This window comes from Pelodiscus sinensis, chromosome 18 (assembly GCF_052426305.1).
Source record: "Pelodiscus sinensis isolate ZL-2025 chromosome 18, ASM5242630v1, whole genome shotgun sequence".
Classification (NCBI taxonomy): Eukaryota; Metazoa; Chordata; order Testudines; family Trionychidae; genus Pelodiscus; species Pelodiscus sinensis.
The window spans coordinates 24,372,839-24,398,319 of record NC_143069.1 but is presented as its reverse complement, the minus strand read 5'-3'; the positions used below and the strand labels follow the sequence as shown (position 1 = coordinate 24,398,319).

General features: G+C 61.9%; 2 protein-coding genes across 2 annotated transcripts in view; one reads left to right on the top strand and one right to left on the bottom strand.

Moving 5' to 3' along the window:
* The window catches only part of LOC142823388 (uncharacterized), a 115,789-nt gene extending 97,648 nt beyond the window's left edge, over positions 1-18,141 (bottom strand). Inside the window, exons 1-3 of the mRNA XM_089770418.1 lie at positions 17,048-18,141; positions 6,115-6,218; positions 5,677-5,799 (exon numbers count right to left, since the gene is read on the bottom strand). Coding sequence (XP_089626544.1) covers positions 5,677-5,799; positions 6,115-6,218; positions 17,048-17,162 — 342 coding nt within the window. The 5' untranslated portion in view covers positions 17,163-18,141. The remainder of the gene's footprint in view (positions 1-5,676; positions 5,800-6,114; positions 6,219-17,047) is intronic.
* On the top strand, positions 9,106-10,590 carry LOC149523299 (uncharacterized). The gene is made up of 2 exons (XM_089770024.1): positions 9,106-9,454; positions 9,932-10,590. Exons 1-2 carry the CDS (start codon positions 9,175-9,177, stop codon positions 10,348-10,350), a joined length of 699 nt encoding a protein of 232 aa, XP_089626150.1. The 5' UTR covers positions 9,106-9,174; the 3' UTR covers positions 10,351-10,590.
* Positions 18,142-25,481: the final 7,340 nt, after the last annotated feature.

Here is a 25,481-nt window from a genome sequence, read left to right as displayed (position 1 = left end):
CCCCATCGGGGGCTCGTACCCCATTCCTCCCTCACCTCCTTCCACTTACCCTTCCCTAGCCCCCCTTCCTGATGTACAAAATAAAGATAACGTTTCTTCCAACATTGACTCTGTCTTTATTGAACAAAACTGGGGGAGACTGGGAAAAGGAGGTGGGAGAGGGGAAGAGAAAGGCTGGGAGAGGGGAGGGCAACTAACATGATCAGGGGTTGGGAACAGGTCCCAGATGAAGAGAGGCTACAGAGACTGGGACTGTTCAGCTTAGAAAAGAGGAGATGGAGCGGGGACAGGCTAGAGGTCTCTAAAAGCAGGGGTTGGGTGGAGAGGGTGCATTGAGAAAAGTTCTTCATGAGTTGCCATAAAGAAGGACTAGAGGAGACCAAAGGAAAGGAATGGGTATCAGGCTTCAAACTAGTAAGAGAAAGTTGTTCTTCACAAAGCAAATAGTTAACATGTGTAACTCCTTGCTGCAGGAGGCTGTGAAGGCTAGAACTAGAACAGAGTTGAAAGGGAAGTGAGATCAAGTCATGGAGGTTGGGTCCATGGAGTAGTCTTAGCCAGGGGGTAGGAGTGGTGTCCCTGCCTAAAGTTTGTGGAAGGCTGGAGAGGGATGGCACGAGACAAATGGCCCAAGAGTCACTGTCTTCGGTCCATCCCCTCCAGGGTCCCTAGGGTTGGCCGCTGTCGGCAGACAGGCTACTGGGCTAGATGGACCTTTGGTCTGACCCAGTATGGCCATTGTAAGCTCAGGGCTCAGGGTCGGGTGTCTCAGTGGACCCCCTTGATTTTCATGCACACCTGCTCCTGGGTGGCCAGGCTGGCAGCTCTCCTGCCCTAGACGGCCACTTTCCTGTGCCTAGTGCGGAGATCGTGGACGAGGTCCACGATGTCCGCACTAGCCCAGGAAGGTGCCCGCCTCTTGCGGTCCAGGGCAAGCTCCCGGGAGCCGCCAGCCTGGTCCCGGGAATAGGGGGTGGGCTGGGGGACATCGGGTGGCTGGCTCGAGCCGTGCCAGGTGCAGGGTCTGCTGGCTGGGTGCTGGCAGGCTTGCATCTGGCACGGGCACCGTAGCCAGCTCGTGCCCCTTTATGGGGTCCGGGGCCGGGAGGGGGGCAATAGAGTTTCCCTGGTGTTGGCCAGAGTGGCCACCAGGGCAAGCTGGGGAGGGCTAAGCCTCTCACTAGTTCGAATTAAGGGGCTACACACCCCTTAATTCGAACTAGTAAGTTCGAACTAGGCTTAATCCTCGTAAAATGAGGTTTTCCTAGTTTGAACTAAGCGCTCCGCTAGTTCGATTTAAATTCGAACTAGCGGAGCGCTAGTGTAGCACCTATGAAAGTTAGTTCGAACTAACGTCCGTTAGTTCGAACTAACATTGTAGTGTAGACATACCCCCAGTTCCCTGCAAGCTGTTCTCATAGCTCAGCCATCACCACCACTGCCCTGCCTCTCTCCTGCTCCTCATCCCCGCCCCCACTCCTATCCCCTGTTCTCCTCCATCTCCTCCCCCTTCCCTTCTCCTGCCCCTCCCCATTTCTACCCGCCCTGCCCTGCCCATCCCCATCCTCTCCCTACCCCCCGTCTGTCTCCCTCTTATGTGAGGGCTTTGCTGGAAACGCCCCCCCCCCCCAAGCCAGGGAGATCTCCCCTCCGGGAACAATTCAGCCCCCGCATGTCGCTCCCTCCACTCCACAGTATTTCCTCCATTCCCCACAGTTGAAAATTGAGCTCCCCCGTCCCCTCAGGTGACAGTCGGGCTCCCCCATACGCAGCTGCCTAGGTAGGCGCCTCCCCAGCCAGAGCCTGCCCCTGGCGCCCACGTCTCCTCCCCGACTGCCTGTCCCAGGCGACCACCTGAACTTGCGTCCCCCTTTCCCCCAGGTCACAGCTCCCTCCCTGACCCTGCACCCCCCGACACCCCTCGCCCAGGCCAGACTCCTCTCTGGCACCCGCACCCCCTCCCCCAAACCCTCTGCTCCCCCTTCACCCAGGTCACAGCTCCCTCCCTGACCCTGCACCCCCCGACACCCCTCCCCCAGGCCAGACTCCTCTCTGGCACCCGCACCCCCTCCCCCAAACCCTCTGCTCCCCCTTCACCCAGGTCACAGCTCCCTCCCTGACCCTGCACCCCCCGACACCCCTCCCCCAGGCCAGACTCCTCTCTGGCACCCGCACCCCCTCCCCCAAACCCTCTGCTCCCTCTTCACCCAGGTCACAGCTCCCTCCCAGACCTGCACCCCTCTAGAGCCCCTCCCCCAGGCCAGACTCCTCTCCTGCGCCCATTCCCCCTCCTGGACCCTGCACCCCTATCCACCGCCCCAGATCATACCCCCCCTCCCTGCACGCAGGCTCCTACCCTAAGCTCCTTTCTGCACCCAACCACCCCGTCCCAGACCCCAAAGCCCTCGGTAGAAATGTGGCCCTTGATCAGTTGCCAAAATGGCCCCCCCATTACAAATTATTGACCAAGCCTGATCCAAATGTTTTTTGAAACATTGTTTAATGAGAATGTAAATACAATTCAATACAATTGGGAGGGTTGGGGGGAGGGGGACGCAGCTGCTGGCTCCTCAGCTCTTGCTGCTCTCACTGGGTGTCTTCCTGCTGCAAGGGAAGCAGAATCCGTCACATTCATCCCTGGGGACTCAGGGGAACTGGCCCCCCAGCATTTCCACCCTCCTCCCCCTGCTCTCTGGTCACCCCCCGTCAGGCCCGCAGGGTGAGCTCCTGACCCCCCCTCCCCAGAGCTCCTGACACCTCGGCCCCCTCCCGCCTCCTAGGACAGTTTCTGTGTTCAGAGCCTCCCCCACCCCCAGGGACGCTCGCAGGGGCAGGAGGGATTCTGCCAGCAGGGACGTGGGGTGGGGGCAGCCTGAGGAAAGGGGCGGGGGACTCCCTGAGGGGATGGGAAGGAGACCCTGGCCCTGCCCCACTCTCCTGATCTGCTCCGGCTGCTCACCATGTATTCCAGGAGCTGATGGGCCTGCCCATGCAGGGCGTGGGCCAGGACCAGCCCGGCCTGGCTGGGGCGCCGCAGGGGGGAGCGGGCAGCGAGCAGAGCCTTGTCCAAAAAGCAGTTCTCCTGCTCTGCTGTGAAGAGCTGCCCAAAGACCTGGAATCAAGAGCACAGGAGGTTTCAGCTGACGGCCCAGAGCCCGGCCCCAACTCCTGGGGCTAAAACAGCTTCCTCCTCCCCCAAACTCCCTTCCAGACCCTGCACCCAGACGCTCTCCTCACCCGGCACCCCAACCCCTGCCCCAGGTCACAGCTTCCTCCTGCCCCCAAGACCCTCCTACCCCCACGAGGGCCCCAGCCAGCCCCACCCCCGAGCCCTGCCCTGCCCTGGCAGCGCGTCCTTACCTCTCCCACCCTCACGCTGTTGCTGTGAGCCAGGACCCATCTTTCTTTGTAGTAGTGTCTGCACCACAGGTCCTCTGCCTGGTGGATGTTGAGGCCTGCAAGAGACACAACAGGGTCATTCTGCTGGCAGGTCTGAGCCCTTCCCCTCCCACGGGTCCCTGCAGGCATCCCTGGGCAAATGGAGGGGCACAGGGGGCAGAAGGGGAACACAGAGGGACGCATCCCCCCTTGGGCCAGTCTGGGGGAAAGGGGCCCCTCCCCCCGCCGCCGGCACCCTCAGGGTGTCCCTGGGGCCCAGGTCCCGGCTGGGTTCCTTACCCCTGTGGTGCAGGAGGAGTTGATACAGGCTGTGCACCCCCTCCCGGGCCAGCCGGCTGACGTCTTCGGATGGGTCCGAAATAAAAAGGCCCAGCTGGGCCACGTGGTGACCCATCCTCGGCCAGTCGGCGGAGTTCTGAGGGGAGAGAAGAGGGGGGGTCCCTCAGCATCCTGGGGCTGCACGTCCCATGCAAACGGCCGCCGAGGCGGGTCTGAGCTCGGGGGACGGACAGAGACACCTCCCGGGGCGGGGCGGGGCCGGCCTTGCGAGGAGACAACCCAGAACAATGGCCCCGACTGAAGGGTCACTCCGGGGGTGGAACAAGGGGATCCACTGATGGCCACTCCCCAGTCCCCAGGCCCAGTCCCTCAAGAGCCCCCCTGAAGGGCCCAGGGTCGCCCCTCCCCGGGGAAAGGAGAACGCGGCCCATTCCCGGCCCATTCCCGGCCCTGCCTCTGCCTCCCGGGGACGCTCCCAGCCCCGCGCCCTGCAGCCCCAGACCCCCCGGCTCCGAGGTCACTTACGTCAAACCCCGGGAGGGTGGTGGCGACTCCCAGCAGGGCCGTGGTGCTGCCAAGGGCCCTGGCTCGCTCCTGGGGCAGGCGGGACTCCAGCCACGGGCTCAGGTGCTGGGGGGGAAAGAGGCAGGTCAGGACCCGTAGGGAGCTGCCGGTTCTGGGCAGAGCCTGGGGCTCCTCTCGGACTGTGCCCCCCCCAGCCACTGACACTGCTCCTCTCTCGGCCCCCCCCCGAGGAAGCAGGGACAATGGCCCCGTCCCCCCCACGGGGCTCACCTCCATTATGAGCTGCAGCCGGGCGGTGTCTGGGGACTCGGCGAGGAGGCTCGCCAGTAGGGCCTGGAGGTCGTAGGGAAGGGCCCGGATGAACTGCTGCAAGACAAGGGGGAGCCCTGGGTCAGAGGGGGGTTGGGGTTGGGGAATCCAGGCCACCCGCTGGCTCCGGGGTGCAGCCTTGAGCAGGGTCTGAGCCGCCTCGCAGAGCAGGGAGGAGCCCAGGCTGGGCATGGAAGGGACGGGCCCCCCGGGAGAGCAACGGGAACCCTGGAGGGAAGGATCCAAACCTGCAGCTTCTTCCCGCCCTCTGCCCCCCCCCCCCTCCTCTCCGGAGCTCCAGCCCAGCCCGGGAGCAGGGCCCGGAGGGACGTACCTGCGTGTGGATGGGCTCCTGCTGCCAGTCCCCAGACACTGTCTGTCCCACGGCCGCCGTCAGCAGGGGGCTCAGGAGCTGGGCCCGCAGGGGAGGCTGCAAGGTGCTGGCAGGAGAGAGGGGCAGAGACTGTTAATTCAGCAGCAGGAGACAGAGACTTTCCCACTCCCTGGCCAGGGGATCTGCTCTGGGGGGAGTCGGCGGGGGGGTCGGTACCTGAGGCTGCAGGCGGCGTTGAGGCAGTCGGCCAAGACCAGCGGGGGGGCGAGTCCTCCATGATCTCCTGGGAGACCCAAGGAGACAAAGGGGCGTGTGAGGCTGGGGCCCCCAAGAGACGCTCACACGGCCAGCGCCCCCACCCAGCAGGATCCAACCCCACTGCCTCCCGCTGCCCTGTAGCCCCCCTGCCCGGCACAGGGCCCCTCCCAGCACCCCCCTCCCAAACCGGGACCAGCTCAATCCTTGTCCCCAGGCCGTCTCCTGCCCCTCCCTGCCCTGGTGACCAGCCTCTGAACCTCCTCATCCCTGCTCCCCAGGCGCATCCCCAGCAGCCCGCTCGGCTCCCTTCCAGCCCCCCATGGCCCGGGGAGACCCCTCCCTGTCCCGAATCCCCCTTCCTGTCCGGCACCCCAGACCTGCCCCATTTCTGTGTCCCTCCCTCCTCCAGCATCCCCACCCGCCCTCCCCATGTCCACCTCCCCCTCCGACTCCAGAACTCCTGGCCCCACCCATCCCGTTTCCAGCACCCCCACCCGCCGCCATGGCCCAGGCAGACCCCTGTCCACCCCACGTATCCCCTCCCCTCCTCCCGGCCGCCGCGACTCCCTCACCACGAGCCTGGCCACCATGGTGTCCTTGCAGCAGCGCGGTGCCAGGGTGTCCTCGCCCCTTTGGAGGGCGGCGAGGCAGGCAGGGGTGACGGCCATAAGGAACCGCTGCAGGGCGGCTGGGCTCTGCACCCCAGAGAGAGTCTGTGAGCCTGGGGCCTGCCTGCCCCCCACGGACAGCTGCAGGGCTCAGGCCTCCCAGGAGTGGAGGTGGGAGCTGCCGGTTGTCCAAGCACCCACACTCCCCCCCCAACTGCTGCCTCAGGCTTGTGGGGGCCCAGCTGGTGCATGACAAGAGCCCCCAGCTTGGGGGGCACAGGCCATGCAGGAGAAGGGGCCCCAGGGGGATCCCCAGGGACAAGCCCCTCCCGGAGGGGGGGGGAACGTGCTGGGAAGGGGCCGGACAATCTCGGGTCCCCCCCGTGTGGAGAAGGTTCCTACCGTGTCCCGGGTGTGGAGCTGCTCTTCGATGTCGTAGATGGCCCCTTCCTCCACCCGGGAGTCCATCCGCTCCTGGCAGAGCTCCGCCGAGGCGCAGGGGGGCTCTGTGCGGGAGGGAAGGGACCAGGGTGACTCCAGCGGCCAGCAGGGGTCACGTGCCCCCATGTCAGGGACCCAGGGCAGGTTGGGCCCCACACGCCCCTCGCAGGGACCCATCCCCCTGCCACCCTCACATCTGCCAACGCCCTCAGCAGAGCCCCCACCAGGAAGAAGAGAGCCAAGCAGCCCCCGCCTCCATCCATTGCCCTGGCTGCAGGGCAGACACTGGGGCTGCCCCCCCCCCCCGGGTACTGGGTGAGCCCCTGGGCCCAGCGTGTTCACGGCCCCTCACCTGGGTCTGAGCGGCTGCGGGAGGTGGCCCGGCTGCAGCTGGAGGCCCAGGCGCTGCTGCTGACTGAGCTGGACCCACAGCTGCAGGGGCTGGTGCGGGGAGCGACGGGCTGGGGGCTCCCGGAGACTGGCAGGTCCCCAGGGGCCGGGCAGGGCGATGCCCCCTGGTGGTAATGGGGGCTGGGCTCCCGGGGCAGGTGTTTCTCTCCACAGAGGAGGCCCCGGAGCCACCCTACCTGGCTCCCCCGCTGGGCTGGGTCCCGCCTGCCCAGCCGCCTCTGGAGCCAGGTCCGGGGGGGCCTGGCCGGTGGGCGAGTCGCCCCGAGCTGGTGGGATTCAGCTTCCCCGCCCGCGGGGACGGAGGAGCTGCTCCCCACCGGCCCTGGGGCCATCCTCAAGGCTTTCCTGAACCACAGCTGGACGCGTTTGGCCATGCTGCAAATGAGGGGAGCAAAGGGGAGCTTGGGGCGCAGCCTGAAGAGCGAAATCCAGGGTTTCCAGCTCCCCAGAGCGACTGCCCCCAGCCCCCAAATGGCCCCTTGCTTATTGGCTCGGTCTTGCACAGGCACTGCAAGGACCTGAGTCTCTTGCCCATCAACAGCCCCTGCTCGGCCAATCAGGGGATAGTCTAAGGTGTGGGGGGTGGAGCGTTCTCCCCAAAGACACCGGCATAGACTTGTTCCAGCCCCACCTCCCCAGTCCCCACAATGGGGGCTGCATCCCCCACCCCACGGCTCCTGCAAACCACCCCCCGTCCTTCAGCTAGTCTGTTGGGTCACAAGCTGGGGGGGGAGGCAGCAAGGGAAGGTCACAGGAGAGGCAAGAACAGAGCAGAAATGTGGGGGGATGGAGGAAAAGGGAAACCAACCAGGAGAAAGCCCCAGTGGCGCTAAGGACGCAGCCCAGGTGAGGAATCACCTTCTGGCCCTTGACCGAGGGCTGGGCCTGCCTGGAACCCAGCCGGCCCCGGGCGGGATCCAACCCCTGGGGGCTCTTACCTTCGTCACAAAGGTGTCGGGATGTGGAACTCACAGAACGCGAAGGAACCGTGAGGAGGAGACGCACCAGAGCTAAAGCAACCGGGGGTCTCCAAAGTCCCCTGGGCCCGCCCCCCGCTTTTCTCAGCCTGAGACGTGGGTCCCTCTGTGAGGTCACCACCTCCCCACCTGCCCTTTGCCTTGAAGGGTTTGCATGTGTTCATTTTAAACAGAACGTGCTTTGGAAAGTAGCTGTGCAGAAAGACGCATGCTGTGGCTCCACCCTAGCAACAGCCTAGAAAAGGCCAAGGGGAGGGGGGTGAATTCAACATGTGGAGTGGAGAAGCACAAGCATGTGACAAACAAAGCCATGTACGGAAAGGCTGAATCGGATTGGTTTAGAAGTTTGTGTTATGTAACCTGTAACCATGTGCTATAGAACAGCAAGGGGAGGGGCTCTCGGCTCGAGGGGCTCTGGCTGATTTTAGTGCCAGGGGCTTTCCCTTTGTGCACATTGAATAAAGTATTGAATTGAATTGAAGACCCTTGATTCTGCCCAGCTCCTGACTCTCTGGGAACCACAAAATCCCAACAGCCTTATGTGCTGAGGGCTGCCCCAAGCCCCTGTGAGGTCACTGCCCCCCCACCTCACCCTGCCAGGCAAATGTCCTGCCTCTGGCCATTGGGAAGTTGGAGCCATTCCTAGGGGTCCCTCCCCCTCCCTCACTGGGCACCCTGCAGCCAGCGGCTCCAGTAGCCCCATAGCCTTCTCCCTGCCCTACATTGCAGGCTTCTTGCACGAGAACTGTTTCACGCCGGAGTTCTTGCGCAAAAGGTCTCGTGCAAGAGTGCCTCCACCCTGCCATGGGCTTTTGCACAAGAGCGTCCATGGCAGTGTGAACGCTCTCTTGCGCAAGAAAGCTCTGCTGGCCATTTTAGCCAGAAAAGTGTCTTGCTGAAGAAGCCCCTGGTGCCCGTCCACGCTGCCTTCTTGCACAACAGCTCTTGCACAAAGGGGGCTTAGTCATCGTGGGGAGAGGAATAACTCTTGTGCAAGAAGCCCTGTTCTCTGATGCTTTACTGCAAATTTACTTGCGCAAGAACACACATAGAGTGTAGACGCGCCACAAGCTGCTGCTCAGGAACACTTGTTCTTGTGCAAAATGCCTGCCGTGCAGACGTGGCCGTGGTGTCACCCAGCACTGGACTTCCTGGCCCAGGAGCAAGAGTTAGAGCCTCCCACCCGCCCCGCTGCCTCTCACGGGTTCCTGTCCGGTCCCGGCCCTGGATTTTGCCCTAGCGCATCCCAGCGAGGCCTCTGGGCCTGCACTAGACCCATCGACACGCGGAGAATCCACCACTGCCCTGGAGCGCCTTAAAGGGCCAAACCAGGAAAACTCCTCTCCCCTCCCCAGCCCTGGGGCCCTTACAGGGGTAGACTTGCCACTGGGCACGTGCGAGAGCCAGGCCTGCCAGCAGCTGCAGACCCTCAGCCAGTGGCCACACAATGGCAGCCTGGAGCAGCCAGCTCTCCCCTGCCCAGGAGCCAGCCAGGGGCCTTAGACAGCGCGCACCCTGCTGGACTAGTGTGGAGGTCATGGACCTCATTGAGGTTTGGGGGCAGCCCCCCAACCTCCATGGTCTCCGCTCTAGGCGGAGGAACGCGGCCGTCTACAGGCGCATAGCGGCCGCCATGGCCAGGAAAGGCCACAGGCGCACCCCGGAGCAGGTGCACGTGAAGGTCAAACAGCTGCGGCAGGCGTACGCCAGGGCCACCAGGGGCGGTGCCGCAGGGGCTGCCACCTGCCCCTACTTCCCCGCCCTCGACCGACTCCTGGGGGGCGGGGCGGTCTGTGCCAGCCTGGGAGACAGCGACCTGGGGCCAGAGGGCCCTGACCTGGGCACAGCAGAGGGGCCACCACCAGCTGTCCCGGCACTGGAGTCGGCAGGGTCGTCCAGGGAGGCCATACCAGGTAAGTGCCAGCACTGTCCCCTGCCCGGGGGGGGAGGCGGGAGGGAGACCAGGGACCGCGCGCGTGGGCCATGCCTCCCACAGATCACGCAGCCACCTGTGCACATGCGAGCACATGCCCTGCCACCCAGGGGCCGTGGCCCAATAGGCACATGCGTGTGTGAAGAGACCTGACACGTTCCCGACCCCGGGGCGGGACCCTGCAGGATGCTCTCCCTTCACAGGCCCCTTCTACACAGAGTCAGGGGACATCTCCCCCCCCCCGCCCCGGCCACACTATACACGGCACAGGGGCATGGGTGCAGTCTTGGGGCAGCTCCCAATCCCGGGGAGAGCCAGACATCCTGACCATGGCCTCTGTGCAAGCACATCGGTTCTGACAGTGCAGGGCACGGGTGCCCTCCCGTCGCAGGGGCGGGCTGGGCATCGTCCACTGCGTCCCCAGGGAGAACTGACCACTTCTCTTCTTTCTCTACAGCTGCACCAGCTGCTTGTGCAGGGCGCTCCCACACCTGGCAGGAGTACTGGGACCAGCACCTGGGGGTCCTGAGAGCCCTGCACCACACCATTGAGGCCTGGACGCGGGAAGACCTGCAGCTCCGCCGGGAGCAGCTGGCTGAGGACCGAGCCATAAACGCTAACCTGCAGGCCCTGCTGCAGAGCATGCTGCTCCGCGCCGGTCCTGCACCTGCTGCCCCCCCCCGCTACGGGTCCTCCTCCCACTCCTGCCCCCCTCCCACCTCTTCCTCCTCAACCTCCACACCCTCATCCTCAATGTCCACCCCCCCACCTCAACCTCTGCACCCTCCTCCCCATCTCCCCGGGGACGCCGAGGCCTCCTCCCCCGCCATGCTGGGAGGCGGTTGTCCCGGCGAGACCCCCACCCCTGAGCCCTGAGCTTCTCCTTCCCCTTCTTCCCCCTTCCAGCTCCCTCCTCCCAGTTTTCCCCCTCCCCTCTCCCACCCTCTTCCTGCCCTCTCCCGCCTCCGTCTCCCCAGAGTTTCATTTCCCCTCCCCAGTTGTGTTAAATAAAGGGAGTTGTTATTTTTGAAAATACGTGTCTTTTATTTGACATCAGGAAGGGGGGGCTAGGGAAGGGTAAGTGGAAGGATGAGAGGGAGGAGTGGGGCACAAGCCCCCGGTGGGGCAGACCGGGGAGACTGTTAGCGCTCCTCAGGGTGGAAGCGCTTCCGCAGGGCCCCCTGGATCCTGACATCCCCTCGATGGTCCTCCCGGATGGCAGCCTGCAGACAGTGCAGCCAGGCTGCCAGCAACGTGTCCACGAGACGCAGCAGAGTCCCCGGGGGCAGGTCTGGTTCCATGTTGCAGCGTGCCGTGGTGTCCCGAGTGAGGGCAAGCAGAGCACTTAGCGAGGTGGACCAGCAAGCGGAGAAACCTGAGAACTGTCTGTCCAGGATGGGAGTCAGGTCCCTTTAATCACAGACCTCGGCTAGCCTGAGGCAACAGCCCCATACACTAAGTCCGACCCTGATGCCCTGCTGGCACTGGTTCCGGCCAGCCTTACCTTCAATTCAGGGTCCACTCAGTGTGGACGTGCTATTTAGAAAAATTCTATTTCGAATTAGTTTTTTTGTCTAGATGTGTTATTTCGAATGAGCATAATTCGAATTAACTAATTCGAAATAAGTGAATTCGAAATAGTGCTGTAGCGTAGACATACCCAGATTTATCTAAACTTTACCCTTCTGACACATTCTGAAGAGTCTTTTTCTTGGAGAGAGACATGTCTTCTGTCTCCCTCAGTATTCTAGAGCAAACCGGCCCAGAGACAAAGGAGGGAAACCCCCAAAATCCCTTTGTCTCAGTTTGAAATCCCTACCTGCATTTCTATTGGCTGAATGCTACCTGGCTAGGTATAGGGACATAGTTAACTCCTTAGTTCCCAGGCTGCTGGTCATCCCTCATGACCATGACAGAAGCCATAAACAGACACTTGTGTGTTAGAACGTATTGGGGTAAGACCCCCCCTGAGACCAGGAGAGAGACCACTCAGATTAAGAGGGACAAATCCCAGCCTATATGCAGAAGGGAAAAATTCAGCCTGTCCAGCCAGAGGCACATGGTATAATATTTACATGAATTATGGGCATTTTGCAGCTGTGTACAGCACCAGAGCAGGTAGGGATCTGACTCATCGCAAACAACCAAGAGCCATTGTTTGTGGGATCCGTCACCTGTGATCACAGAGAGCATGTCTGGAGAATGAAACTGAATGCTAATGGCAAGACAATTCTCTATAAAATTGACTCCAGAGCTGATGTCTCTGGCATTTCAGATGGGACTTAAAATCTACACTTTGCTAGGTCTACACTGCAAAGATAAATCGGAAAAAGAAACACCATTTGCAGTACGCAAATTGTGTATCTTTTTCCGCTTTACTGTTAAAAGAGGCTTTTCCAAAATTTGGCATGTCTACATGGTGCCATATTTTGGAAAAAAAGTCCTCTTTTGACACATCCCTCTTCCGCGTAAAACGAGGTTTACAGGGATGGCAAAAGAGCACGTCTGCTTTTTTGAATTTTTTTCTGAAAAAGCAGACGCTCCTTGGACATGGCATTGATTTCCGGGATACGCCGGTATCCCGGAAAAGTGCTGCAGCCTAGATGTAGCCCTCCAGTCCCTCCCAGAGTAGAAGTCACCTAAAACAGCTGTAACTAGCCCTGGACTTATCTGACCTGCCTGTGCGAGTTCACCACAGAAATAAGTGTTATATCAAAAAATCTTCCAGCAAGTTCTTCTGCCTTTCTCACCAGGCCCATCTTGGCTGCCACACTGCAGCTCAGAAGGTCGCTGGTTGTCTGTGGTTCTTTGATCACATTCACTCTCAATGCAAAGCTCTAGTCTTAGCCTATGGAACTCCTTACTAGGTGATATTGTAAAGACCAAAACTATAACAGGGTTCAAAAAAGAACTAGAGAAATTCATAGAGGACGGGTCTATGAGCTAGGATGGGAAGGGATGTAACACCATGCTCTGAAGTGTCCCTAGACTCTTTTTGCCAGAAGCTGGGAGTGGATAACAGGGGATGGATCACTTGATGATTGCCTGATCTGTTCATTCCCTCTGAAGCACCTGGCATTGACTCCAATGGAAAACAGAATGGATACAGGGCTAGAAGGAGCATTGCTCTGCTCTAGTATGGCCATTCTTATGTTCTTAGGACCCTGGGCTTTTGAAAGGGGATCCAGTACAACTCAACATAAGAGACAATACTGAACTATATAGCGCACAAACGTTCCCACCAGAGAGACCTTGAAGAGACTAGCTGCAGATTTAGGGAAATTCAGAGTCCTTCATTACCTGGTCACCATGGATTATTTTTCCGGGTGTATAGAGACAATGTAATTGAAAGGCACATTGCGGTGTTATCAAGACACTGAAGTGCATTTTTGCTCACTTGGTATTCCAGAGCAACCAGTGACAGACAATGGACCACAGTTCACTGCAGCAGCATTTGTCATTCCGAACAAACTGTTATCCCAAGCTCCCCACATTACCCCAAGCAAATGGAGAGGCTGAAGGAGCTGTATAGGGAGCCAAGAAAACCCGATAGCAGGAAGATCCATTCCTTGCTCTTCTCAGTTACAGAGCCACACCCATAGCAGCTGCTGAAAACAGTCCAGCACAGCTCCTGATGGGAAGACAATTCAGAATCCTAGAATCCTAGGGCTGGACAAGACCTCAGGAGTCATCGAGTCTAACCCCCTGCCCAGAGCAGGACCGACCCAACTAAATCAACCAGTCCAACTTTGGAAAAGAATTGCTCTCCAAAGGAAAGGGACCAGACACAAAGATGCCAAATAAGATAAAAAAGTTAAACCTCCAGAGCCACATGCGGCTTTTCAGAAGTTAATATGAGGCTCCTTGCATAGGTACCAAATCCAGGGCTGGAGCTACAGGTGCCAACTTTCCACTGAGCCGGAGGGTGCTCGCTGTTCAACCCCAGCTCTGCCCTAGGCCCTTTCCCCCCAGGATCCTGCCACTTCCGACTGAGCCTGTCACACCCACGCTTCTCCCCTCCAGTGTCTCCCACTGAGCGAGAGCGGATCCCAGTGGGCAGGAGGAAAAGGAGAAGGAGGCGCTGACCGGTGGGGCTGCCAGTGGGCGGGATGTGGTGAGAGCTGTTTGGGGAGCTGATCAGGGCTGGTGACATAGAACTGTAGCTCTTTGGCAATGGGCGCTGGTACATTCTGGCTCCTTCTCAGGTTTAGGCTGGACACCCCTGGGCTACACTGACATACTGTAATGGCACTAGGGGCGGGGTATTGCAAAATGGGACCCTACCCCACCCTAAGTTATCTTGGGGGGACAGGAAGCAGCCCACCCCTCACTATCCGCTACACAGAGAAGCAGGCTGGGGAAGCGGAGGGACACTAGTAACTCCAGGAGATTTCTTGCCCCAATTTACCTAGAGAGGCTACACCAGCAGGGCCTTGCCTACGGGGCCCCGAGAACACTCTGGGATTGGGCTACTGCCCTGTTACCAGCTATCCTCCCTCTTGAGGGACCTCACAGCTGCTCCTGCATCCCGAAGGCCGAACCTGAACACTGTAGACTATGGCAAAGGGGCTTCCAGATCACCTTGTCCCCTCACCACACAGCACCCCCTCCCCAGCTGCTGTCCACATGTCGGCGTCTGTGAGCTGCAGCGCTCCTGCCTGGCTACTGGACAGCTTTCCAATCAGTAACATGGGCGGGGCTATCTGGGGTTGTGCTTTTATCCACATCTGACATGTAAAGAAGAGCACACACAAAACGCCAACACAAACACAACAGATTTCTCTCTGCCTGGAACAGCCTGGCAAGGGGTGAGAATTTGTGAGCAAGTTTAAGGGTGCACTAAGCAGCTGAAAGATTTGAAAACATGCTAAAGCAATCGTCACACTCTAGCTGATACCTGCATGGGAAACATACTGAATGATTGACTCTGAATGTACATGTTGCAGTGCTTTGTGCTTTGGAGGACAAGATTAAAAGTCAAAATGATCTGGGCTAACGGGAGTAACGGTCTGAAGTAAACAGGATGAAATTCAATTCAACACAGGAATAAATTGCCTAGGGAGCTAGCGTGGTTGAGGAATCTCCCTCACTGAAGACTTTTTAGAGTGGGTTAGAGAAACGCTTGTCAGGAAAGGTTTCGATAATACCTAGTCCTGCCATGTGTGCAGAGAACTGGACGAGATGCTCTCCCAAGGTCCCTTCCAGTCCTGCGTCTCTGCGGTTCTATACAAACCAACACACCTTCAGCAGTCACACTCTCTTCTCTGGGATGCTGAAATTCGGTGCTGTGGTTGCTCACCCCAGAAGGGGGTGTGCTGAGGTGATATTTCATCCACTGGGTTATGGCTTCCCTTGATGCTTTCCCACCTCTGTTGGGAGGGGGCACAGTGGAGAGCTGATCTCAGTAACACTCACTTATCTCCTGTGTCCCTTCCCCTCACTCACCTGCTCTCTCCATACCAATTATCTCAGCAGCCTCCCGCCTCTTTTCTCTTTTTGCACTAGCCTCACATCTCCCCCCCAACAGAGCCTGGTTTGGAAGGTGAATGCTGGTGATTGCCCACGCTGATGAATGCCTGGTGACTGCCCCAGCCGAGTACTCACCAGTCAGTGGGTGCTCAGCCCCTGTAGCCAAGAGTCAATGGAAAAGGAAAGAAATCGAGAAAAGAAAAACCCTTCCTCCTCTGAGCTCCGGCCTGCTGTGAGGTGGGGCTGCCTTTGTCCAGGCCGTACACGGCTAACACAGGCCCTTCCCCAGGACAGGACCAGGCAAACCTCTGCAGAGCCAGTTGCAGTCATCTGCCTGGCTCAGGGGCTGCTGGACGCCCCCAAGGCCGGGGCAGTCACAGCTCCCTGCACGGCGGGTCTCAAGGCAGCGTGTGGGGGGATGTTTCTGGGACAGCTCAGCCCGCCCTGCTGCCCACTTGCTCCCCCTTGCGGGGTCTCTGCCTGTCTCCTGCTCCCACACAGCACGGCCCTGATCCTCCAGCCCCTGGCAACCCCGTCTCTGCTGTTGGGTTCGCTCCCTCTGCAGGGCCCTGTCCAGCTGGGCCTGTTGCTATATCACAGTGGGACCCTGGCCCCTCACCAACCCTCGGCCCACCCCCACTGACCCTGGCTCCCCCTCCGCGTCGCTGACCTTTACCTCACACCTCTCACTAACCCTCGCTACACACGCCTCACTGATCCTGGCTCACCCCCCACGAACCCTTTCCCCACCCTCCTCACTGAACCCCTCCCCTCACCTCTCCTCACCCCACCTCCTGACTGGCCCGGGCCCTCCTGCCCCACTGCCTCGCCCCCATTCACTGACATATGCCCCCTCACCAACCCTCACCCGCTCTCCTCAGCACCCCATGACCCACGCCCCTCACCAAGCCTGGCCCATCCCCCCACTATTCCTGGCTACATCCGCGGGTCCCACTCTCACTGTGCTGCCTCTTTTCTGCAGCCTTGCGAGAGTCTCTGGGCTCCGCAGACCCTGCCCAGCCCGCGCACCCCGCACAGGGGCCGAGGGAAAGGTTCAGAGCCAGAGACTCCTAGGCCAAGGGGGCTGCGGGCCGCTCGTCAGCCCCGTGGGCTTGGTTCCTAGCTGTGCACAGTTGCTCGTATCTCTGTTAAAACACAGATTGTTTGCTTGCACCAGTTTACAAAGTGCCCAGCTTGCGCTGAATCCGTGACCTGTCTCGTTCCGTATTTACACTCCCCGGTTGTGTCATCTGCAAACGTTCTCAGCGACGAGCTCTGCTTTCAGCCCCAGCGACGGGGCCGGCGGGTCTGTGTGGGCCCACAGAGCGGCTGGCCAGCCCTCTGGAAATGCCAGTGGGGGCTGAGAGGGAGCTGCGATTTGGGATGGTAACGTGTCCTTGTCCCCCAGTGATGGCCAGAGCCGGAGAAGGGCTGTGTCTGGGGACAGCACGTGTCATGGCTGGTTGTGAGCACAGCAGGGCAAAAGCTCTCCCTGGCCGTGTGGTGCACAGCACCAAGCACAGCAGGGCGGGTTTGGCTGGCACAGCGCAGGCTGAGCGGGGAGCTGACTGCTCTGTAGGACCCCATCAGGGAACCCCGGGGAGGGAGAGGAACCAGTGAAGCCAAAGGACAGTGTTGGCACAAGAGCTACTGGGGATAAACTAGCCAGGAATCACGTTAGGCTGGAAATGAGAAGGGGGGTCGGGACCAGCCTCCTAACGGGGGAGGGGAGAACAGCCTCGCGCGCGTGAAGATGGCGCTTGGTAAGCGTGTGACAGGGATTGTATGATGTGTCCTCCCGGCCCGATGCCCCGTGTTCCCAAAGAAACCAGCCCAGGGTGGCTGGGAAACACCTCCAGGAGTCACTGACAGACGTTAAACAAAAGCTAAACTTATTGTGCTGTAAAATCGTACATGCAGCTAGATAAACCCTGGTAAGACCCTCCCCAAACCATCGCCCCCACTCTCCTGGCCCCAGCAGCAATGCACCCAGGAGTCCCGGCTCCCAGGACACAGCTATGCTGTGCCTGATGGGTGGGGATGGAGGAGAGCAGGTTGCCCACGGGGCTACTCAAAGCCAGAGCAAAGGGAAAAGGCCACTCACCCCACAGCCAGGCCAGCAGGATGGGGATCCTTGTGTACCCAGCTCCAGAGCAGGCAGCTGAACTCCTGCCACGGGGGCGTCCAGCTGGGAGCAGGCAGTGCCCAGGAAACCCCATGCCCCACAGCAGAGGTTGCGGGGCAGCGTAGCCAGGCACTAGTGCAGGCGATGGCCCTAGCGAGAGAGGCAGGCTGAGCTCGGTGTGACGGTCACAGGCTGGGAGGTGGGGGAGATGGGGCAGGCACCCAAGGGGGCAGGGTGTGTGACAGGCCTCTCATTGCTGAGACCCCTCCCTCTGCACCCCCTGGCACTGCCCCAATGGGCGTGTGCAATGGAGACCACAGAGGGGAAGTGACCCTCGTGCCCAGCGCTGTGGCCTTATTTATATCACTGGATTGTGAAATCCGTGTTCTGGGAACATGCTGAGCAAACAAACTCCTCTTGGAACAGCTGGCTCTGGGACACATGGGGCAGGAGGGGCAGTTCCTGAAGCAGGTTTGCAGGGACTCAGTAGAAACGACCCACGGAGGGCTGGTGGACTCGGGACAGGCACCCAGGTTTGGCTGAGGGGACGAGGATCAGGTGCCCGGGTTTGGCTGAGGGGGCGAGGACCAGCCGATGCCGTTAAAGCCAGGCTGATGGCCGTGAGGACACCCTGACTCCAGCTGAAGGCTGTGGGTCTATGCCCACCTAAAACTTCGGTCAACCCAGCTATATTGCATCGGTGTGTGTGAAAAATCCAGAGCGCTGGGGACGTGGTGAGGCCGACCTATGTCCTGGTGTAGCCAGCAGAAGGTGAACAGAAACATTCTCCCATTGACCTGGATAGCATCGCTTGGAGGGGGGATTAACTACGGTGACAGCAAAGCCCCTTCCATTGCTGCAGGGTCTGTATTACAACACTCCAGCGGCACAGTCCTGCACGTGTAGGGTCGACACAGCCCTTGTCTGCCCAGGGCAGGGGCATCACTGCATCGGCCTCACCCTGGGGGGCACCCCATGTACCTAGAGCACAATCACACCTGAGCTTATACCCAAGACCTGTTTCCATGTCACTATCTCGGCAAATCCCAGAGAACACGGCTTCCTTGCGGAGCGAGGGCCCAGTGGCCCAGTCCCTGCTAGCCCCTGATGCTCTCTGGGGGCTGTGGGCCTATGCCCACCCTTGGGGATCTCAGTGGACCATGGAGGCGTTTGGCGCCTGTGTGATTGCTGGCTGCGGAGCAGCTTTCGTTGGTAAACGCGCTTCATCATCCACTGGTCTGTTCCAAGGGAGCCGCCGCTGGAACCGAGAGCTGGCGGGGGGGGGGGGGGGGACGCTGGGTTCAGCTACCAAGACCTCAAGCTGATATTGTCTTGCCCCAGCCCAGGGAGCAGCTGAGCTAGGTGACGAGAACCGAGAGCTCCCCACTGTGGACAAGGCCTAAGATGAGCGTTGCCCCCGAGCTGAGGCGTGTCGCTGCCAGGGCGTGGGGCTGTGCAGACGTGTTGGCTCTCACCCCCCGAGCCTGTGCCAAAGCCCGGAGCAGGCAACGCTCTGGCAACTCGCCCTGCACCAGGCGTGAGGCTCCCTGGCCATGCCGTGCCCAGCTCACACACACTCACAGGGCTCCGGGTGGCCAGCACGAGGGTTTGCAGCTGGGCTAGGTAATGTCGAACTGGCCGAAGAGGAGCCCCCAGTGGTGACTCTCCCGGCATCAAGGAGATATGAGGCTAGGCCTGTCCTGGAGTGGGGGGTGGGGGGTTCACACATTTATTCCCTCGTGGGAGCAAGGAGAGTGGGGGGGCAGAGCCAGGTTTACAATGGCACCGTGGAGCTGAGCCCATGCCCAGAAGGGCCTCCGTCCTGCTCTGCTTGCACTGTGCCCTGAAGCCCTGTCAGCCCACTGGCTCCTCTCCCCGGCCACCCACCACGTACTCTCAGCCTGCCTGCTGCTCAGCTGAGGGCTCCTCTCTGTCTCCCAGCCTCGCCCGCCAGCTTCTCTCTGCCTGCTGGTGGGATGCCGGCTCGGAGCAGTCTCTGCATCTGACCACCTGTGGGGCCCACCTGTCTCGCTGGAGCTGAGCCCATGCTCCTCATGCCACCTCCTGGCTGCTGTGACCAAGGCTGCTGGAACTGAGCCTGGGATCCCCCGGCTGCACCCCGGGCTTAGCTCTGCCATCTTTCTCGATTGCAGAGTTATGGAGAGAAACCAGCTGCCACCTGCAGGGCGAGCCCAGCCCCAGCGCCCGACAGACGGACAGAGGGACGCAGGGACACGGCTGCCGGAGCCCGGGGGGTTCGGCCATTGCAGCTGGGCGCGTCTCGTTGCATTAACCCCAGCGGCCCTGGCCATCGTTGTGGGGCTGGGCAGGGCCCCGGCTCGCAGGCTGCTGAGGGGCTGGTACCAGGGCGCGCTTGGGGGAGGTTGCTGGCACCACTGGTTCACAGCCTGCCTGTGCCCACAGATCCAAGGGCAGAGCAGGTGCCTCCTCCTCTCCCGTGTGGGCCGAGCAGTGTCCAGGGCCCAGCTGCAGGCATGGGGGTCATGCCGGGAACAAGCCTCACTGGAGATCGGGGGTGGGGGGCAGAGAGGCTCTGGTGGCTCTAGCCCGCTCCCAGGCTCCAGCGCAGCCCCAGCACCCAGCCAGCGCCCTCCCTGCGCCCAGGAGTCCTGGTGCCCCTCAGCCAGCCGGGCGAGGGACGTCCCCTCCACGTCCTGGGGAGAGAAAATGGGAGGGGGCTCAGCTATGCACAGTGCAACCCCCAGCCCTACTTCCCCCCTTATCCCCGCTAGGGGCACCCAGCCCCCTGTCCTGCCACCTCTGATCCCACTGCCCCAGCACCTGCCCCATTATCCCCAGAGCCCCCGATGTGCCCCACAGCCATCCTGGGTGTGTGCAACTGTGCAAGCCCCTCCCCCCATTACCCCCCCCAGCGCCCCCTGCTGGCCCCTGCTGGGTGGGTGCCCCCCTTCACCCCCAGCACTGAGCCCCACTCACCAGGCTCCTGGGGCAGGAGGCAGCAGCACAGGATCACCTCAGTGCTCGTAGGTCACCATGTCATAGTGCATGGGGGGCAGTGTCTGGAAGAGAGGCAGGAGGGGTCAGTTCCGGCTGCACTGCCCATGGCCAGGCCCATCCCTCTGCCTGGGAGCTGCTGCGCCCCCCCCCTCAGCCCCCCAACCGGGGTTAGCAACTCCCATCGCAGAGTCCCTGCAGGTGGGCTGCCCCACATACTCAGCCCCATGGCAGCAGGGTCCCCCAGGTGCTCAGCCCCACGGCAGCATGTCCCCCAGGTGCTCAGCCCCATGGAGGCAAGGCCCCCAGGTGCTCAGCCCCACGGCAGCAGGGTCCCCCAGGTGCTCAGCCCCATGGAGGCAAGGCCCCCAGGTGCTCAGCCCCATGGCAGCAGGGTCCCCCAGGTGCTCAGCCCCATGGAGGCAAGGCCCCCAGGTGCTCAGCCCTATGGCAGCATGTCCCCCAGGTGCTCAGCCCCATGGAGGCAAGGCCCCCAAGTGCTCAGCCCCATGGCAGCAGGGTCCCCCAGGTGCTCAGCCCCATGGAGGCAAGGCCCCCAGGTGCTCAGCCCCATGGCAGCAGGGTCCCCCAGGTGCTCAGCCCCATGGAGGCAAGGCCCCCAGGTGCTCAGCCCCACGGCAGCAGGGTCCCCCAGGTGCTCAGCCCCATGGAGGCAAGGCCCCCAGGTGCTCAGCCCCATGGCAGCAGGGTCCCCCAGGTGCTCAGCCCCATGGCAGCATGTCCCCCAGGTGCTCAGCCCCATGGAGTCAAGGCCCCCAGGTGCTCAGCCCCACGGCAGCATGTCCCCTAGGTGCTCAGCCCCATGGAGGCAAGGCCCCCGGGTGCTTAGCCCCATGGCGGCAGGGTCCACCCGGTGCTCAGCCTCACCCTGGGGTGCCGGGACAGGGTCAGTTCTGGCTTTAGTAGGGGAAACCCAGGGCCCCTGCCTCACTGCTCCCCCTTCCCCTGGTCATCCAGGCCTGAACCCCCCACTGCAGCCAGGGCCAGGGTGCAGCACCTACCTTGGAGGTGCAGAACTGGCCAATGTCAGCATCTGAGAGAGAGATGGGGGGTTAGATTGAATCACATGGGCAGGTCCCACAGTTTCCCACCCTCTTCCCCCTCCAGCCAGACACCCCTAACCTCTCCATCCCTGGGGAGCCCCAGTCCGGGGAGCCCCCAGACTCCCCCACCTATAGCTCCACTGGGGGGTCCTTCCCCCACCAGCGCTCCCCGGCCCTTGCAGCGGCAGGCCCAGCGCTGCACATGGACACGGTGCCCCCGTCAGCCTATGGAGGTGCACTGCCGGGACCCCCAGACGGGGTGGGGGTGGACGGTCACAGTGAGGGAGGGGGCCCCGTCTCCATCAGGCGGGGACAGTGAGAGCTGCCAGATGAAAAGGACCCAGCTCGTGTTGCCCCCCCCCCCCCCCACCGGCATGGGGGAGCCTGGCAGGCCCTCACAGTGCAGCTGCCCCTCGGTGTGCCCGCCACTGCCAGGGCCCCCGTGACGATCGCCAACACCAGCCGCAGCGTCATGGCCAGGGCCTCCCGTGCCCGGCTGCCTGTGCAGGACAAACACAGCCGGCTCAGCGCATGCCACCCCCGACCCCCCGGCCCTGCCACCCACTGCACCCCCGCAGCATGGCCCAGCCCGCACCCAAGCTCGGCCAGGGGATCAGAGGGCCGTGGGACGGGGGAGCAGGCTGCAGAGGGGACCCAGCTGTCAGGGACATCGGAACCCTCCCGCGCAGTTCGGTTGTGCCCCCAAAATCCCCCCGCCCTGATCCCTGCTGCAAGGGAAGCCCAGGGGCACCGTGCCAGGGGGACTCCTCCCCGGGGCCCACCTACCTGGGTCTTCGCCAGGACGACACAACTGGAAGAAAGAGGGAGAACGTCACTAGGAACCGCGCAGGCCCCCCCTGCCCCCACCACGCTGCGGCTGTGCTGGCACCCGCTGCCAGACGACCTCCATCTAGGCAGGGGCTGGCCAGCGCCCAGAGGGCTCCGATATGCACCCTGAGCCCCCGCCCTTCTGTCTGTCCCCATTATCCCTGGGCTCCGGGCATTGCACCGTGGCTGCAGAGGGATGAGGAGTAACGGTAGTTTGAACTAGGAAGCCTAGGGTTCGAACCAGCGGGGTTTTAAAAATGGCGGCTCCCCGCTTATGCAAATGAAGCCCGGGAAATTCAAATCGAACTAGGAGGGTAGTGTAGACATACCCTCAGAGGCTTGGCCTGAGCCAGCTGGGCTCACCACTAGAGGGCAACACCAGCACACGCAATGGGATGGGGGGTTAGCCTCCCACTGCAGAGAGGGCCATGGGGCCTAGCAGTTAGCGCAGGAGGGCTGGGAACCAGGTTTCATCCCCAGCTCTGGGAGGGGAGTGAGACCTAGTGGTTAGAGTGGGGGGTGGCTGCCAGGATACCTGGGTTCTATCCCTGGCTCTGGCAGTGGCCGTGTTGTGCAGGGACTTTGCACCTGTTTCCTCCCCCATCCTGGGTCATCGGCAGGGATTAGCCCTCCCCAGGCCAGGACAGACCCTCAGGGAGCTCGGGGGCTGAGAACAGCCCTAGTGCTGGGTGCGGGTACCTGGGCTGGCGGCGGCGGCTCCGTCCTGGGCACCTGCAGCAAAAGGAACGGTCACAGTAAAGGGAGGAGGGGGCCAGAGGGGCCAGGGCTGCAACTGGCTCTGGGAAGGAGCCAGACACCAGCAGAGGGTGTGAAGGGAATCCCTGAACTCCAGCCCCTGCCCCCTTCTATCCTGCCCCCTTCCAGCTGCGCAGAGACCTGGGCAAGAACAAGGGCCAGCAAGCAACCTGCCTGCTGGCTAGCTGGGCGGCCCATAATGCCAGCCCGCCCCTCCCCTAATCCCAGCCCCCCAGCTGGGCACCAGACCGCTCCTCTAATCCCAGTCCCCCAGCTGGGCACCAGACCGCTCCTCTAATCCCAGCCCCCAGGCTGGGCACCAGACCGCTCCTCTAATCCCAGCCCCCCAGCTGGGCACCAGACCGCTCCTCTAATCCCAGCCCCCCAGCTGGGCACCAGACCGCTCCTCTAATCCCAGCCCCCCAGCTGGGCACCAGACCGCTCCTCTAATCCCAGCCCCCCAGCTGGGCACCAGACCGCTCCTCTAATCCCAGCCCCCCAGCTGGGCACCAGACAGCTCCTCTAATCCCAGCCCCCCAGCTGGGTACCAGACCGCTCCCCTAATCCCAGCCCCCCAGCTGGGCACCAGACCGCTCCTCTAATCCCAGCCCCGCAGATGGGCACCAGACCGCTCCTCTAATCCCAGCCCCCCAGCTGGGCACCAGACTGCTCCTCTAAACCCAGCTCCCCAGCTGGGTACCAGACCGCTCCCCTAATCCCAGCCCCCCAGCTGGGCACCAGACCGCTCCTCTAATCCCAGCCCCCCAGCTGGGCACCAGACCGCTCCTCTAATCCCAGCCCCCAAGCCACTGGCAGCACCAGTCATGAGCAGAGTTTGGGAAGGGCCCGCAGAGCCCCTGGCCCTGCTTGTGAAAACCCAGCCAGCCCAGGCTGTCACTATCCTGCTGGGCTCTCTGGCACCTTGGGGTGCTCCAGGAACCGGGGCTGTTCTGGGCTGTGCCGGCCCAGCCAGCTCCCCTAGACACAGTGATGGGGGGCAGGGAGTCCCTGCCCTGCAGGAGGGGTGTGACGGGGGCTGCTGCCCACACATGCCAGCTGCCCCGGAGCCCCTTCTGTTCAGCACAGCCCCTGGTTCCTGCCCCAGCAGTGGGGTCCGGCTGCTCTGGGTGGGGCAGGTCTGGGCCTCAGGGCCTCACCGGTCACACGCAGCGTCCTGGAGAGGCTCAGGTTGGAATTCAGCAGCTCCTTATTGTCACTCCTGTGCTGGTACCAGCAGGAGAAATTCCCAGCGTCCCCCGGGCCGGAGACGCGACGGGTGAGGTGGTAGGTGAATGGCCCGGGGCTGAACACTTGGCTGGCAGCCTCCCGCCCGTTCTTGCAGAAGATAAAGCGGGTCACAGGGGAAGCTCCAGGGACCAGACACCTCATGGTAACAATGACCCCAGGGACGCGTTCAGAGAGAGCAGGGGAGCCGGCAGGCACCCTGAGGGGAGACGTGGGAGTGAGAGCCCAGCCGGGGAGCCGCAGAGAGACTAGAGTCAGTCTAGTATCGCGTGTACAGCTGGGGGAGAGCTAAGTTCCCCGCAAGCTGTTCTCATCACTCAGCCATCACCACCACTGCCCTGCCTGTGTCCTGCTCCTCATCCCCGCCCCCACTCTTGTCCCCTGTTCTCCTCCATCTCCTCCCCCTTCCCTTCTCCTGCCCCTCCCCATTTCTACCCACCCTGCCCTGCCCATCCCCATCCTCTCCCTACCCCCCCGTCTGTCTCCCTCTTATGTGAGGGCTTTGCTGGAAACGCCCCCCCCCCCCACCCAAGCCAGGGAGATCTCCCCTCCAGGAACAATTCACCCCCCGCATCTCGCTCCCTCCACTCCACAGTATTTCCTCCATTCCCCACAGTTGAAAATTGAGCTCCCCCGTCCCCTCAGGTGACAGTCGGGCTCCCCCATACGCAGCTGCCTAGGTAGGCGCCTCCCCAGCCAGAGCCTGCCCCTGGCGCCCACGTCCCCTCCCCGCCTGCCTGTCCCAGGCGACCACCTGAACCTGCGTCCCCCATTCCCTCAGATCACAGCTCCCTCCCTGACCCTGCACCCCCCGACACCCCTCCCCCAGGCCAGACTCCTCTCTGGCACCCGCACCCCCTCCCCCAAACCCTCTGCTCCCCCTTCACCCAGGTCACAGCTCCCTCCCTGACCCTGCACCCCCCGACACCCCTCGCCCAGGCCAGACTCCTCTCTGGCACCCGCACCCCTCCCCCAAAACCTCTGCTCCCCCTTCACCCAGATCACAGCTCCCTCCCAGACCTGCACCCCCTAGAGCCCCTCCCCCAGGCCAGACTCCTCTCTGGCACCCGCACCCCCTCCCCCAAACCCTCTGCTCCCCCTTCACCCAGGTCACAGCTCCCTCCCAGACCAGCTCTAGAGCCCCTCCCCCAGGCCAGACTCCTCTCCTGCGCCCATACCCCCTCCTGGACCCTGCACCCCTATCCACCGCCCCAGATCATACCCCCCCCCCCTGCACCCAGGCTCCACCCCTAAGCTCCCTTCTGCACCCAACCACCCCCGTCCCAGACCCCAAACCCCTCGGTAGAAATGTGGCCCTTGATCAGTTGCCAAAATGCCCCCCCATTACAAATTATTGACCAAGCCTGATCCAAATGTTTTTTGAAACATTGTTTAATGAGAATGTAAATACAATTCAATACAATTGGGAGGGTTGGGGGGAGGGGGACGCAGCTGCTGGCTCCTCAGCTCTTGCTGCTCTCACTGGGTGTCTTCCTGCTGCAAGGGAAGCAGAATCCGTCACATTCATCCCTGGGGACTCAGGG

Excerpts from the sequence above, each read along its gene's own strand:
- LOC149523299 (XM_089770024.1), top strand. The coding sequence starts at position 9,175 with ATGGCCAGGAAAGGCCACAGGCGCACCCCGGAGCAGGTGCACGTGAAG. Across the intron at positions 9,455-9,931 it reads GTCCAGGGAGGCCATACCAG|CTGCACCAGCTGCTTGTGCA; the intron begins GTAAGTGCCAGC and ends CTTTCTCTACAG.